Source organism: Mercenaria mercenaria, chromosome 13 (genome assembly GCF_021730395.1).
Source record: "Mercenaria mercenaria strain notata chromosome 13, MADL_Memer_1, whole genome shotgun sequence".
NCBI classification, from domain to species: Eukaryota; Metazoa; Mollusca; class Bivalvia; order Venerida; family Veneridae; genus Mercenaria; species Mercenaria mercenaria.
Window position 1 is genome coordinate 62,081,739 of NC_069373.1, and position 16,697 is coordinate 62,098,435.

At 34.2% G+C, this 16,697-nt stretch overlaps 1 protein-coding gene across 1 annotated transcript in view; it reads right to left on the reverse strand.

The window, feature by feature from the left end:
- Nucleotides 1-16,472, reverse strand: part of LOC123530267 (methyl-CpG-binding domain protein 4-like) — a 32,710-nt gene extending 16,238 nt beyond the window's left edge. The window contains exons 1-9 of the mRNA XM_053522032.1: nt 16,347-16,472; nt 9,922-10,021; nt 8,762-8,887; nt 7,530-8,473; nt 6,562-6,600; nt 3,550-3,719; nt 2,533-2,695; nt 1,905-1,955; nt 466-1,089 (exon numbers count right to left, since the gene is read on the reverse strand). Coding sequence (XP_053378007.1) covers nt 466-1,089; nt 1,905-1,955; nt 2,533-2,695; nt 3,550-3,719; nt 6,562-6,600; nt 7,530-8,473; nt 8,762-8,887; nt 9,922-9,947 — 2,143 coding nt within the window. The 5' untranslated portion in view covers nt 9,948-10,021; nt 16,347-16,472. The remainder of the gene's footprint in view (nt 1-465; nt 1,090-1,904; nt 1,956-2,532; nt 2,696-3,549; nt 3,720-6,561; nt 6,601-7,529; nt 8,474-8,761; nt 8,888-9,921; nt 10,022-16,346) is intronic.
- Between the last annotated feature and the right edge of the window lie 225 nt (nt 16,473-16,697).

A 16,697-nucleotide genomic window follows, 5' to 3' on the forward strand; every position in this document is an offset into this window, starting at 1 on the left:
TGATGTTACTTTTATGAAAATCTTTCCAGAGGTAAGAACATACAGAACAAACATGACTGCAAGCTATCTGATCTTTGACCTCTGACATGTGACCTTGACCTTAGACCTAGTGGTCTGTATGTTGTCTCAGTCTGGGTAAGGCCAACAGCTGAAGATAGTTCTATGAAAATCCTGCCAGTGGTTTAAAAACATTAAGCAGAATTAGGTTTTGCCCTCCACATCTGAGGTAATTTTTTTTTAATTGATTCTGGCTTCATGAAAATCTTCCCAGCGGTTAATTTCTGCCAATTAACTGGTCAACTGACCTAATGTGAGAACCGTGCATTTTCCATACACAGCTACCAGATCCATATTGAGCTTTTTCAAGAGTTTCTTCCCTTGTTGCAGTAAGTGAATTGTTTAAAGAAGGGATCCTTCAAAGCAGAAATATCAACTTTATAATTATGATGAAGCAACCAATATTACCTTCAGAGTCTGATCCATGCACAACCATGTCTTCTTCCATGCTATTATTATGTGGCTTTGAATTCCCTAAGGATAATGACCGAATGTATTTTGGTGAATGTGACTCGTTTACTTCCGTTGAAAGTCTACGTATTAACGATGGAGAATTACTATAACTTGCTCTGCGATGACCAGACTCTGGAGTTTTACTTGAAGATGACTGGGATGAATTTCTTGACCGTTTTGGAGATATATCTGGTGTATTCGTCATAAAATACGCATGTTCCTCGAGTCCATTAAAATGCCCCATTTTAACACTAGCTAGATAAGCATCCTGCACAGTCACAGAGTCTGTTACATTGAAAACCCTTTCCTCATCCGCAGTGAATGTAAAATCTGAATTTCCGTCTTTTAAAATATCACTAGTGTTTATATATTCCAAACTGACAGCACTTGTATTAGCAAAGTTGTCCTGTTCACTGTCATCATGAATGTCGTCTGGAAACGTGATACCATTTTCATCGTTAGTATTAACTACAGCACTGAGTGTTGCTGGATCGAGAAATGCCCCGTGGTTCTCCATTACTACCACTTTCTGGATATTGTTATTTTCTAGATGTATGTCATCTTCTAACCCCTGTGAACCTATTGGCATAATGGAAATGCATTATTGTAATTTAAACATGTTCCAGCCTTCTTTCTATTCCAGAATGTTGACTCATACAATAATAGCATACAATAGCTGGGAGTCTGTCAAAATTTTCAAGTTGGTTAATAAGTACAAAAATATCCTGATTATCTATTAATCACAATCAAAATCAAGAACTAGTTATGTCACGTACGGTCAAAATTTGTCCAAACTGTTAATTCTGTGGACCCGGACAGGCCAAAATTTATCAAAAAGTTCTGCTAATTCTTTGGCCCTGAACAACAAAAATAATCCAATATTTTGCTGGTTACAAACATAGCGCCAATGAGTGGTACACTGTTCACAATTCTGTCTAATTAAAAACAATTTTACATGCATATTGATGAATTAGAATGGTCTTTTACAGTCGACCCAAGATTTAGATTGAACTAGATTTTTTTCTGGGTAGTGTTATAACATTACAATATTTACGATTAAAAGTCATCACAGACGTTTACATCAAGAACCATCAATTCAAAATTCATTTTATCACCACATCACTGGTTTAAAACACAAAGTCATTATCATTCCGATGTCGACATCCTCCTGCCATGTATCAGTACATCACACAATTATTAGCAACGACCTTGTGCGCTAAGTATAATCATGCTCGTTCCTGTGCTTATTGCAACCATAGTACAAAACCGTTCCTCTCTGCTCGCAATTAAAAGTGCACAAATATACATTGTGTAAGATGGCACCAAGCAATGATAGCGGCTGTAGGAAAAGTTACATTTTGAAGATTAGCCAGTGAGGCAGCTTCAACACATACCTGATGACACAACAATACGGTCTTCAAAACTCTCCTCATCTTCTTCCTTACCTGTAAAATATGTACAAGTGTCAATATATACCAGATTTTACAGGATGGGTATTTCAAACAGGATGTCTACGTCTGCATATCTTTATAAAATATGTACATCATTTGCAACTACAGCAGCAGCAGTTTTAGAAACAGCAGCAAAATAAAACTGCCTGCATATTCTCCATACTGCTCTTGATACAGTTTTCATTAAAATCATCTGTACTTTTCAAGTTATTGTAGGATCCATCTTTTTGAGACTGAACAAACAAAACAGTACTTTACAATTTCAAACTGTTTCTAATTTATAAATACAGTTCGGTGAAAATATCTCCTGTACTTAAAAAAGTAATTGCAACTAGATTTTTGTGACTGATACAGGCCGAGTGGATGAACAAAATAAAAGTATAAAAGTAAATACAGTCCTTCTTGCCTTCTATCTATGTACCAGGTAAGTCACATTTAATATTAATGCTGATAAATGAGAAATAAAGATAAATAAATGTGTGACATTTAGACCAGTCAACACCATACCAAAATTGTTTATTGTCTTCTAATCTAAAACATTAAAATACCTTAAAATCAGCAGATAACATACCAATAGTGACGGCATCATCCATAATGGCTCGAAGCTCTATCATCTTGATCGATGTTTCAGCATCTGGTTTCAACTGTACCGAGATATACCCGGACTCCGGCGAGAATATGTCCAGAGAAAACCGATCTGTGATCTCAACTTTCTCTATAGACCTGCTTGTGAGCTGAAACAATACAGTAATAATAAAATTAAATAAACTGGTACCTCTTGCCAAAAGTACACAAGTAATCTAGTCTATACCAAATGTGAAAACATGTTACAAAGATCCCAATAAGCTAAAATGCATTAAAATATCATTTATTAATTTCAGGCTTTACACCGCAAATATCAAAATTAAGATTATGATATAACAGGCACTTATGTGTTGTTACCTTCTGTGCAACTTGTAAACACATATATGAACTACCACTTAATATATCATAATCATTTTATTACATAAATATTGGAAAATAATGGTAATATTAGTTAGGTCCGAGCATATACTTAACCCTGCACTGTAATGCTATCTATAAAACCACAGTGATAAGCATGGTTACCATCCTTCCTTCTTAGTCACCAAAGTGGAACGTAAAAGGAGAATCGTCAAAGTTGATAGATTTCACCATCAAGTTTTAACTATAAATCTTTCTACTGCTCAGTAACAAGTGCTCTGAATTTTTGTTTTTTGTTTGTTTTGGGTTTAACGCCATTTTTCAACAGTATTTCAGTCATGTAACGGCGGGCAGTTAACCTAACCAGTGTTCCTGGGTTCTGTACCAGTACAAACCTGTTCTCCGCAAGTAACTGCCAAGTTCCCCACATGAATTATCAGAGGTGGAGGACTCTGAATTTTTGAGAACTGGACAACAAACTGTGTTCATGCTACCAGAAACTGCTAAACCACATGTATATCTTCCCAATTACAAACAGATATGACACAAACACAATCAGAAACAACCAAATGACGAAAACACTACCAAAAATGTCCTTTCGACAACCAGGAACTAAAAGAACTATTTATATTTATAAGTTACTTACAACAGTTGTGACCACTGGTTCATCAGATTTTGTATTATCTAGAACCACCTCTAGTAACCAGCCATCATCTGTCCGTGACAGTATCAGGGAACCAGGACTGTACTTCATAGGTGGTGAGTGAATGTATGCATATTTCACCTGACCAGTAAAGATCTGTGGGCTGACTATATCTGTACAGTAGTAAAGAAATAAAAGAATAAATAAAACAAAAATATCATTAGACAAGTGTAGCCATATTCCTACCATACAACTTTTGGCCTGTAGCAATATTCAAGGTCTGAAAATTAGACTTACTTAAATATGGCAAATATTCAATTTGCCATATTTTTGCTGTATGATTCTAGTATATTAACATTTTTTTCTCAGCTGTCTGCAATCTGACTAAAGTACTTGATCTTCTAAACGAAGATCTGAGAATGACCCATTCACATTTGTCTTCTGTATATTTTGGATTTCCCATATTGCTATTTTTATTTTCGCAAATCTATTTTTATTTGAACCAATCAGACGACAAGCATTTAGCTGAACCATCAAAATACCGTCGTTTGTCAAAGGGTGAGAAAAATGTGCAGTCAGTCTGAGGTTCGAACCTGGGACCTTTGCTTAAAGAGTGAGTGCCCTACTGACTGAGCTAACCGGCTGTCTGACACCTTACATGACCAAGTCCATACTAGGACATATGATTTCTCTCAAAACACAAGGGCGTAGCCGCGATGTGGTCGTCATAAGAATTGTAACAAGAGCTGTCGGATGACAGCGCGCTCGACTATTCGAAGAATTGATTGAAGAATGGGGTCAAAATATTTCCATAGATTTTCAGACTAAACAAAAAAATGGATTAAACAAAAAATGTTCCTGTATTTGTGGATTTCGATTAGTCTTGCACTAAATGGCAATGTGTGACCATGATGGCAAATATGTTAAGTTATATGTTAGGCAAAACATGGACTTATATGAAAAATTTAACTAATTTCTAAGTCCAAAAAGGGCCATAATTCAGTCAAAATAGTTGACAGAGTTATGTACTCTTGCCTACAGATGGAAATCATGTTGATAAACTAGTGTTAAAAGTTTCAAAGCCACAGTTCAAACAGTTTTGACAAAACGCTGACTTGTAAGAAAAACTGAACAAATTTCAAAGTCCAAAAAGGGCCATAATTCAGTCAAAATAATTGTCAGAGTTATGTACTCTTGCCTACAGATGGAAATCATAATGATAAACAAGTGTTTAAAGTTTAAAAGCCATATGTCAAATAGTCTTGACAAAACATGGACATTTACAAAACAGAACCAATTTCCAAATTCAAAAAGGGCCATAATTCAGCCAAAAAAGAAGAAAGAGTTACGTACTCTTGCCTATTGATAGAGACTATTATACTGAACAAGATATAAAAGTTTCAAAGCCATATGTCAAACACTTTACACAAAATATAAACTGGTACGAAAAACTTAACCATGATTTCTAAGTCAAAAGGGGCCATAATTCAGTCAAAATGCTTGATGGAGTTATGTACTCTTGCCTACAACTGGACATTGTGATGGTAAACAAGTGTTGAAAGTTTCAAAGCTTTATCTCAAAAGACTTTGTCAAAATGTGGACTGGTACGAAAAACTTAACCAAGATTTCTAAGTCAAAAAGGGGCCATAATTCAACCAAAATGCTTGATGGAGTTATGTACTCTTGCCTACAACTGAACATGGTGATGGTAAACAAGTGTTGAAAGTTTCAAAGCTTTATCTCAAAAGACTTTGTCAAAATAAGAACTGGTACGAAAAACTTAACCAAGATTTCTAAGTCAAAAGGGGCCATAATTCAGTCAAAATGCTTGACAGAGTTATGTACTCTTGCCTATAACTAGACATGGTGATGGTAAACAAGTGTTGAAAGTTTCAAAGCTTTATCTCAAAAGACTTTGTCAAAATGTGGACTGGTACGAAAAACTTAACCAGGGTGTGACGCCGACGCCGACGCCGACACCGACGCCGACGCCGTGGTGAGTAGGATAGCTCTACTTATTCTTCGAATAGTCGAGCTAAAAATGAAAAACCCAGGCTAAATATAGATTTTTTAAACTTCTACTTTCACATACAAGATGTTGTAAGTAAGGCTCTGATTGGCTAGCGGAAGGGTAGTCAGAACGAGGCTATCCATAGCACGTCTTCAGATCCTAAGCTTAGCGTAACTGGAGATGTACTTTAGTCAGATTGGAGTTGCCTGTAGCCCATTCATGCTCATTCAAGCAAAATTTCATGAAAACCTCCATAAATTTCATGAGATAGCCAAAAGGAAGGATTACCCTTTTCAGACATAAAACCTGAAGAACATAGGCCCTGAACATAGCTTGATGTAAATTATAATACTTGTAACACTATGTTCAATTTTTTTCAATTTTCTATATTGTGTGTTTATTTTTATGGCAGCAACTACATGTACTTGTAAGAAATGTAATATAAAGACAGTCTTAAAAGGAATTTCTTCGAAAATGTTTGGTAAAAAACCCTGTAAGAAGTTTCAGAAATTTTGGCTTTTGTTGATTCTTATAAATATTAACTATTCTTTTTATGAAATTATACCTTCATACATATCTCTGCATGATGTAAGCTTATTAAGTGCCCATTCTTGCTAAGAAAAAGAATGAGGCCACAGGCCCTGCTATGTGATGTAAAGACACAAAAATTCTGAGTTTATGTCAGGACACATTGACAAAATGAGCACAGTTTAGTCCTGCAACATGACAACAACCTTTGAGCTGGTGACAAGGTTTTCACACCATCATATTGTGATTATTTAAAAGCCTGAAGGTTTTGGGCAGACAATACCAGCTGTGATTGCCACAGTTTACAAAGGTAAATGGACCAAATGAAGTAACTAACTGTGACCTTGATACTATTTGCCACTGTGATTGGAGTCAAATTTCGACCATAAATTAGCCTGAGAAAAAAACACTGATATTATACAAATGCAAAATATATTTGACATCACTTTATTTTTACAAATTAAAATTTACAAACCTTCATCATCTTCTGTATAATCAGTTGTCTCTGTTACATCTGTAAGACAAAAAAAAACTACTTTACAATCCTGTCTGCATAAAATCATATCTGGAAAATCTGAATGGTTCATCTAAACAAATGTATTTTCATACCTTTTTATGTGTAGGTAAAGACTAGCGTTGGGAATCTCTTAATATTTCTGCAGCCATAAATCAATACAAAAAAATTACCCTTTTAATCAATTCTGGCTCAGTAAAAATGAAAAAGCATTTATAACTGTTTCATATTGGGTGACAAACCATTATTTTTCTGAATTTAAACACCAAGCTAATGAACTGTCAATTCTGTCTACTTTGAAATCATTTTACATGTAGACAGATAGTTAAGAGTGGCAACTTTGCTGGATTATTTGACAGCAATATCTGGATGTCAAATTTGTCAAAGATGAAAAGTTTTGTTGACAAATACATCATGGACCACTTGTTCATGATTTGGTGTGGCCAAAATAAACCAGGACTACACTACTAAAGACCTTGAACTATTTTATACAAAACTGTTGAGGAAAATCATCAAAGTTATAGTAGAAGTACAAACATTTAATAAGGTGTTAATTTCACTATGCATGAATACAGTTTTAGGTAAACTAAGACTTCCAATTGAGTCAACTTCCTTTGAAAATGACAGAAAGAGCTTAGATAAACATTTTTAAACAGTATGCGTAATTATTCATAAAGCAAATATAAAATATAATTATCTGACAATGTCATATCCATGTATTTCTTAAAATATCCTTAGCCAACTAATAAATTATTTTTACCTGTTACAAAAATTATTTCCTTTTTTACAATTTAACTTGTCTCGTATTTTAAAATAAATTTTCATATTTTACAATATTTTTGTTTTTCAATTTGATTTATTTATAGTTTCAGTCATCAAAAGTTAGTTCTACCTATATATATGTGCATGTATACTATATATCCACTAACCTTCATTATCAACATCTTCATAAGGCTCATATTTTCCCATCACATCTCCCACATCTTCATCTGTTTGTTCTTCCTCGGACACCGCCCTATTTTCTCTCAACTCCTCCTGCTTTTTCTTATATCGGGCACTTCTTGATGAAGCTCTTATATTCTCTAACACTTGCAACTCATTTACTGCCTCATTCTTTTTTGTTTTAGTTGATTCCCTTTTATCAGAACTTTTCCGCCTTTCTGATTTTGAGTCTGTACTTTTCTTTCTTTCTAGTTTGCTATCAGAACTTTTCCGCCTTTCCTCTTTAGCATCTGAACTCTTCCGTCTTTCTGACTTTTTATCTGTTTTGTCCACACTTTTCTTTTCTGTACTTACTTTTCTCTTTTTTCCAGGCGGACTACTTAAATCTGGATCATTCTCAATCTCTTCATTTTTATCACCATGTTTCAAAGCTTTTGACGTTTTAGCTTTTTGTTTCTTAGTGTCCACTGGTGGTGGAGGTGGAGGTGGTTGTTTTATTTTTACTAAATCGTCTTCAAGATCAGACTGTTCATTCTCTGCAATATCCATTTCATCAAATTCTTCCTCTGCAATATTATCTTCATCAACAGTTTTTCTTTTTCCACTGTCTTTCGATTTGGTCATTTTGAATGGCGATGCAAACCTCATCTTCACTACAAGCTTCTGGGACAGCGTTTTATTTGTCTTTTTTGGACTTTTTGATTGTTTTAAATCTTTTTTTGGACTAGGAAATATCTTTTTGTCACTTTTATCTTTCAAAGTTACACTTACAGTCGGTTTAATTTTCTTTTTCACAGATTTTGGTCTGCTGTCACCAGAAAACTTTTTCCCTCTTACAGTGAAGTCTATAGCCTGAGGATCAACCTCCATGCCAGTATCTTGAACAAATCTCTCCAGTTCTGTTCTTGAGCGGAACTTCTTCCCATCTGGACTGAAAAAGAAATAGAACATATCTGTTTGTTTCAGCGCAAGATCGAAATATCTTTTGCTGAGTGAATACAAGATATATTATTTTCACTCACAATGAGCACTTAACATAAATATGTCATAAGGTTTGTGTTAGGAAAATTAGTTCTGCCTGATTTACTAGTATTCATTTCTTTCACATGTTAGTATTTTTGGGCATATATGTTTTAAACATATTTATACATATCTACATATTTACTAAAGCATACTGTCTTAAAAATTCAATTTACATTCAGAATACGAAAATGCCAACCTGAAAATATAGACATCATATTTGCCAGCTGACCTGCCCTCCTTTCGCTGCCTCACTTCCCTGCTCCAGCCATCAGGTAAGGAGGGATCAACATACATAGGCGACACATCATAGGTGTGGTCACTTCTGTAAGTCAAAACAATCATGGGAGTTTTGTAAAATTGAAATTAAAAATACATCAATAATCTACTAAAAAAAAAAATGATGAATTAGAGACCAAGCTGAAATTACTACTCGAAAAAGAAGAAACTGTTGTTATAAAAAAAGAAATAGAAAGTTTAGAATCTAAAATACAAGAATTATATGACATTAAAACTAAAGGCGCACAGATTAGATCAAGAATAAAATACATTGTGAAGAAGATGAAAAGAATACAAAATATTTTTTTAACCTGGAAAAATCAAGGCAAACAAAGAAATCTATACACTCGTTGAAAATAAATGGTGAAATAGTCACAGAAGAAAGGTCATTGTTACATAAAGCTGACCTTATGACCCCCAAAACCATAGTGGTCATCTAGTAGTACAATCTACTTACTACTGGCAATCATCCTAATTAGTTTGACCACTGTACATTGTAAACCGAAGCATTCTTAATTATTGATCAGAAACCAAACGGTTTATCGACAGACAGACAGACTAAGAGGCAGAAAGACAATGAGCAATTGATTCATAATAATCAACAATAAACATATTTTCATGTAAGTATAAATAAATTTGAAATAATGATGTTCAGTTGATCTACATGATCTAATGATATTTAAACAGTATTGGCCATCAATTGCAGCCTTACTAAAAGTACCATATTCCTACTACAATGCAATAATTACTGTAAACTATAAACATTATTAACAAAGTCTTCACACTCAAAAAAGGTAACAAGTGTCAAACTAGACTACTGTGAAATCACTTTTATTTGCGTAGGACGAATTTTCGCGTATTTCGCACTAGGACCGATGCGCGAATTTAAGACCTCGCTAATATTTCTTAATTTTTATTTTTCATCTTTAAAATTGAAAATCCGCGAATTAAAGCCTGCGCAAAACAGACCTTTTTCACGTTTGTGCGAAATTTCATGCCAGCAAATTTAAACAATTTCACAGTATATTAATCCTATGCTATTATAAAACACAAAAAATAAAATACCATGCCTTAACTTACTTTGGTTGAGGCTGTTCTGTAGCCATGGTGCCAGACTAGCGAGCTGCTACGCTCAGTTGCAATCTGCACTTCAACAATATTTTTCTTCCACTGTTAAAACCTGTAAAGGAAGGAAAAATCGTTCAGAGATGAATCTATGTATTGATGTTTTGCATTGAAATTGCCACTTTATCCAGTATTATTAAACTAAGCAATACTGTATTTGACACAGCCATTTTAATATACTTGTAATGTATATACCAACTTAATGCTAGAATGTTGATGCCCAAAAAGCAACTATGTCAAGCCCATGATTTATTGACACAAATACTTCAGCCAATTAAAAATAAAAGCTCCATACAAGTAAAGTTACAGCACCCTCATGATCTGGCATTTCCATCTGAAAAGAGGCCAGATTTCACTCTTTGCCTTTCTGTTTGTGACAATTTCAATGCTTGCACTTTTGTCTGCCATGTTGTTTACATTTAATCCTTGTCATAGGAAGATTGATTCATGCTGTAAATCAACTGCTCTAAACGTCTGCATGACCCAGAATGCTTTATCTATTAGATTACATTTTTGGTACTTATATTTCAATCGAATGAACCATGAAAAAAATGGCATTTCGTGAAATGCATTTGACAAAGAATAAATGCAAGAAAATACTGTAAAATACCAGTATGTTGGTTGTGTATAGCGGTGCAATACAGTACTGGCTGCATATTGCAATATACCGGTATACCGGTTTATCGTGACACCCCTAGTAGCTATAGGTCAAATACACTTAAAAACTGGAAGTAACATGTATGTTGTATCAGAGAAAAGTGGTCTTGATTTTTCCATATGGCCAATAATAAAGAAGAGCACCGCCTACGAGTGCCATCGCTCGTCTGAAGGTGCTGGACAGTATGTATGAAAAGTGTTACAGTTCAGAAATTCTAAGTACAAAAAGGGCCATAATTCTGACAAAATTCAGGTTAGAGTTATGGTTCTTGCCCTACACAGTCACCTAATGATGATAAACAAGTCTGCAAAGTTTCAAAGCTATAGCTCTTATAGGTTTTGAGAAAAGGTGGACTTAAACAAAAAATTTAACCAGGACACTCAAATTTTCTAAGTACAAAAAAGGCTATAATTTTGACAAAATGCATAACAGGGTTATGGTTCTTGACCTATGCAGTCACCTAATGATGATAAACAAGAATGCAAAGTTTCAAAGCTGTAGCTGTTAGAGATAGGTCCAAATACACCTAAAAATTGATGTAGCATGCATGTTGTACCACAGACAAGCAGTCTTGATTTTTCCCTACGAGTTACAATATAAGCTATTTAAAGTAACGACAATTTCCAAACATTTCAGGAATTTTTCCCAACGCCATTTTGTTGCAGACAAACATGTGACGTCAAAATCGCATGGTTGACTGTATCGCGCAAGTGAATAATTTAAGTACATTGCTGATACAGTATTATGGAGTTTTAGTACCAGTAAAAAAAGAAAGTAAACTTTCAACTCACTTCGGAATTGAATAAATATTTTAATAAGTGATCAATCACAACAGAGGTATAAGACAGTGATATTAAGGAAAATTTATTAAGGACAATAATGTCTCTTATTTTTCTGTGTGTGATTTCACCCTCTGGAGGAGACTTCTTCATTACACAGATTGTGAAATCTGTGTGTGAAACACATACATATTTATGTGAATGGGAACACTGTGTACAGTACAGCTAGCGCAGCACCTTCAAAAACCCTTCGACCCTCGCGGGTAAAATAAAATTCGGGTGTTCAGTTGCGATGGCCGGACACCCGTCGGCCCTCGCGGTCATGAACACAGTGGTTCGCGGTGGACGGCCGCGAGGATTCGCAGTGTTCACACGCGAGGGACCATCGCGGTCAACGTTTTATTTTAATATTAAATTTTTAACAGTATATTGTAGCACTTAATTGTTAAATTTATCATCTATAATGTATTTATTATAAATGTACAATGTATATCATTTATTCAATTTACTCGTCTACCTTTATTGGGCCTTTCTTTTGTAAAGGAACTGTTTTTATCTATTGTACAATTTAATTGATCTGTCAAAACATGTTCCTGGCTTTCATGTTAATCTTATATAGGCTCGAACAGAATATAATGAAAGCCGGGCCCATTTTTTGACAGGTCAAATAAATTGGACAATACATCCGATATTTTTATTGTTTTGATTTTAGTTTATTGCCATTGACGATTTTATCTTTTTTCAATAAATTATATCCAAAGTGTAAGTAATTGTGTGAAGGGATGTTTTACACACACATTGTATCAAATTGTGATACGTTGATTACATTCACAGGATTTTTTCATATAATTGCCTGAACACATGTCAAATTTTGACACGTTGTCGGCTTATTTTAAATAGAAAGGGCTTGCACGTAATCATAAGTGTTAATAACAAAATAAACAAAATAAAATAGCCAATAAAAGTTGTTTTTTTTAATCTCTGAGTGAATATAATTTTGTTTTCTGTTTTCTCAACTGTTACAAAATCTAGAGACAGTCAGACCACCATATGCATGTAAGAAATAATTAATCCGCCGATCAGATGGTATCAAATAAGATATACTATCTCAAAAGCGAATCTCAGAGTATACCACTTTAGAACTTCTAATGTTATGAACATGTTTTTATTTTTTCACTTATATTAGCTTGAGGATTTGAGCAATTGTTTCAGTATTATTACTTATTGATTTTTATTTATTTTGCAGGTACATCCGTTGTCAACAAACGTATACACTTTTGTACTTTGTTATATTTATTTTTGTTTCAATCTAGTGTTTTTATATACTAACAATACCTAATATTTATATTGTTTAGCACTTAACGGTTTATCTTTGTTATGAATTTGACATAAAATTAAGATTATAATACAGGTAAGTTGCTAGGTTTCTTTTTGTAATGAATTTGTTTGCATTAACGACTAAAAAGTTATTTTACAATTAAAGAACGTTCTGTTTTGTAACGAATTTTTATTGCCAGTAACAACGTTCTGTTTGGTTCGAAAACGTCTGCATGATAGTTTTTAAAAGTGCACAAGTTTTCCAAGTGAATAAACAGAAACAGTGTACATATGTCCTCTTTGATTGTTTTTACAACTAAAGATCCATTGCTTAAGGTTCAGTGGTCAATAGTCATTTGTGTGAATTACAAACTGCTAATATTTCAGTAATTTATTTTATTAACATGATTAAGGAATTAATATAAAATGCTATGTTGGATGAAAAGTTTAGTGGTCTTCGGAAGTACTGAGTACACATTCTGAATGTTGTTTTTTTTGTCTCTTTCAGGTGAAGACTATGTAAGAATTAGTGTCTTATTATTTTTTCCTGCAATATTTCTGCACAAGGAGTTTTTAACATTTTTAGCCTAACGTGTTCTCGTCATTGTTCTGTCCTTACCATATTTGGCACATTTTTATTACACGGTATTAGTACTACAAGTATGTGGGCCTCTGACGAACTGGAAGATGAGACACAAATGACCAACTGAGAAAAAAGGAGACATCTGGACACAGAATTAATTTTATTACCGTTAAAATTATGAGCTATATATGGCAAGGCCAGAACAAGCAATGACAGGAACACGAAAAACGACGGGACGACAACTGGATGCACCACGACTAGTAACAGCGCTGACAGGACATAATTGCGCCGAAAAAGCATAACGTCGAAGATACATTATGACGGAGATATATAACGTCAGAGACAAATAAAGTCAGATACATATAACGTCAGAGATAATTAACGTCAAAGATACACAACTATGATTTAGAAATATTGCCTAATGCAGCTTAACTATATTACTAGCTTGTACCTGTCTGTGACTAAATATCCTTGTGAATTAAGGTGCTTACCTGACATCCAAAAGACTTCTCTCATTCAGATTGATATTTTGGTTCATCCAGTAGCAAAGGTCATTTATAATGATATGAATGTGTAGATATGAATTTTCATCAATATATTAATTAGTATTGTTAGTTTTTTATTATTGTTGTTTTGTTTTTATATAATGGATATTTTACAGATGTCTGTAGAACCATAGCAAAAATAAAACATTTTAAGTACACTGAACACTAACATGTAAACTAATAAAAGCTCGAGGGGTAATGAAATGTGCAACATCCTTCACCAACCATCACCACCCCATCAAAACCTACCACATGACGGAACTTTACTTCACAGTACAGTATGTATAGACAGTGGATCGACTTGCGCATCCCGAAAGACCAGAGAAAAAATAAACACAACAGAAATGACTCCAGAAACCCGAAGGCCCAGAGAAAAACAAACAACACTGACACGACATAAATGGAGACTTTTTTTCGGTCACCACATGGCATTTATGACTGTTTAAATAGTTAATAAATGAGCAAGAGGGTGTAAAATAATAGACTCTGTCTATTTGTATTTGAACAAAAATTTCATATTCGTCTCCTTCTCAAACACCAAACTTGCCGCTTACGTTTACCTGTAATTAGAAAAAAATGCAACTGTTTCTATTGTTTACAGAAAAAGTACATGTAAATATTACAACAATATGCGGAATTCCGAAAACAAAAGGTATGTATCTAAGTCTCATATATCATAAAAGTGTGTATTAAATATTCATCTAATAAGTAATGAAAATAATAAATCAAAGACTCGAGTAAAAAGTTTTGAAATACTATTAAATATATTCATCTTATCAAAGGTTGTTAACAAAATAAATTGTCAACAAATAAGATAGTAATTATACTACTAAACATATTACGAACAAATAACAATAATTATTTGATTAGTAGCAATCATAGAACAGTGTAAAGAAACTTACCAATAATTTCTAAACATCCGAAAACTGACAAAGAAGCGAAACAAAAGAGCCTATTAGGTACCGTAATAAATAAAACAAGAGTAAGAAACAGGTGTTAGTAAAACATAATTTGTAAGGTATTTGTTAGAAGAGGTGCGAATAACATAAAATTAACTCAACAATCGATTTAGAAATGAACAATAGGATCAAAGATTTATACGCTTGCAGTGACCTGAAAATAGAAATAAAACTGTTAGAACAAAATAAAGAATATGAAATTCTGTTTAGATTTTACAGAAAATACAAAACAATATGATAATTACTATTACATATAATCACATCATGACTGATTACGAGTATACGGACGAGGTATACATTCTAAATATTTAGTTTGTATATGCATAGACATTTTAAGCATTTATATAAAAAAAATTTACAAATTATGAGATGAATAATTCTTTCAAAAAGTACTGAATGAACACCAGGTTTCCTCGCGGCCGACCACCACAGACAATCGCGTCCGTCCATCGCAACGCACGGCGGACAGTAAAACGAACACGCGAATTGGAATTGCGGTGACGGGTGTTCAAACGAAGGTTCCGCGCTAGCTGTACTGTAGCTGATTAATCAAAGTATTTAGTTGATCATGATGATGTAAAGACCATTCTAAAATCATGTTTGTAGTTTGATTTTGGCAATTCCTATCTCTTTATCTTCCATAAATGTCTAACTTGACACATTTCCGAAAGTCCAAACTATTTCCGAAAGTTGTATAATGAAAATTATTCATCAACAAAGCAAACGTAGAAATACTCAGGTTGGAAGATGTTTGTAGCCAGTCATCTAGTTGTTAGAATATATGTGTATAAGTTCTCATATCCGGTGGCCTCGGTTGCTCAATTGGTAGAGCGTTGGCATGGTAAGCCGAAGGTCCTAGTCTCGGTCAAGACTGCACATTTTTCCCCGAGTCTGTTACATTTGGAGTTTCTACCGAGATGTTCACCCTTGGAGCCCATGCGGGGCGAAGCAGTTTGGCTGGGGCGTACATCAGAATCTGGTTAACAGTCTGCGATATACACCGGCTAGGAGTGCCAATGTCTCGCAATTAGAGGGAAGGTGTGTAGCAGTTCTCGTATCAGACATGTCGCCTCGGTAGCTCAATTGGTAGAGCGCTGGCACATTAAACCGAAGGTCCGAGTTTCAAGTCCCGATCAATGCTGCACATTTTTCCTGAGACTGTTACATATGTTACGCTTAACAAGTCTAACACCTTTAACTCGCCAACGCGAGTGGAATTTTACAAACATGCCGATCGTGAAAATTTGTAACCAACATGTAGAGTTAATTTGTAACCAACATGTAGAGTTTATCTCCTGATAAGACAATCTGGTAATGGAGAATAAAAATGCACTGCAAAAATATTTAATTCGTTACAATTCTTACAGATATAGAACGAGCATGTACACTGCAATATTGCAGTTGGCCAAGTTTTCAAAACTGGGGAAGGACGGAACAAAAGAATTTTTTTTAATTTTCTTAGTTAATATGACAGGAATAAATGTTGCGCAGTATAGAAGTTTGAAATGACTTAGCCACAAATCATTTCAATGATATTACCTAGTGAACTCGGTAAAAGCGTACTTTCAATTCAAATTTGGTCAAATTTTGGCATGCGATCCGCCATGTTTACAAATTTTAGGTAACAACGAAAATTAGAATTTATGGTAAACGAAAATATTTTCGAATGATATCATATGACTAGTCTGTTACACTGATCTGTCTTATCGAATACAGAGTCAGTTACAAGCCGATTAAAAACGTACAGATTTCTGTACGAATACCATAATCCACCGCGCGAATGCTAATCTAAAAATTGCCAGGCTTTCCCAAAGAGAAATGTGTAGCTCAGGTTAAACCTTGGTATTGAATGCATATAGTACATTGTCTTACTAATTCTGAAAGGATTGT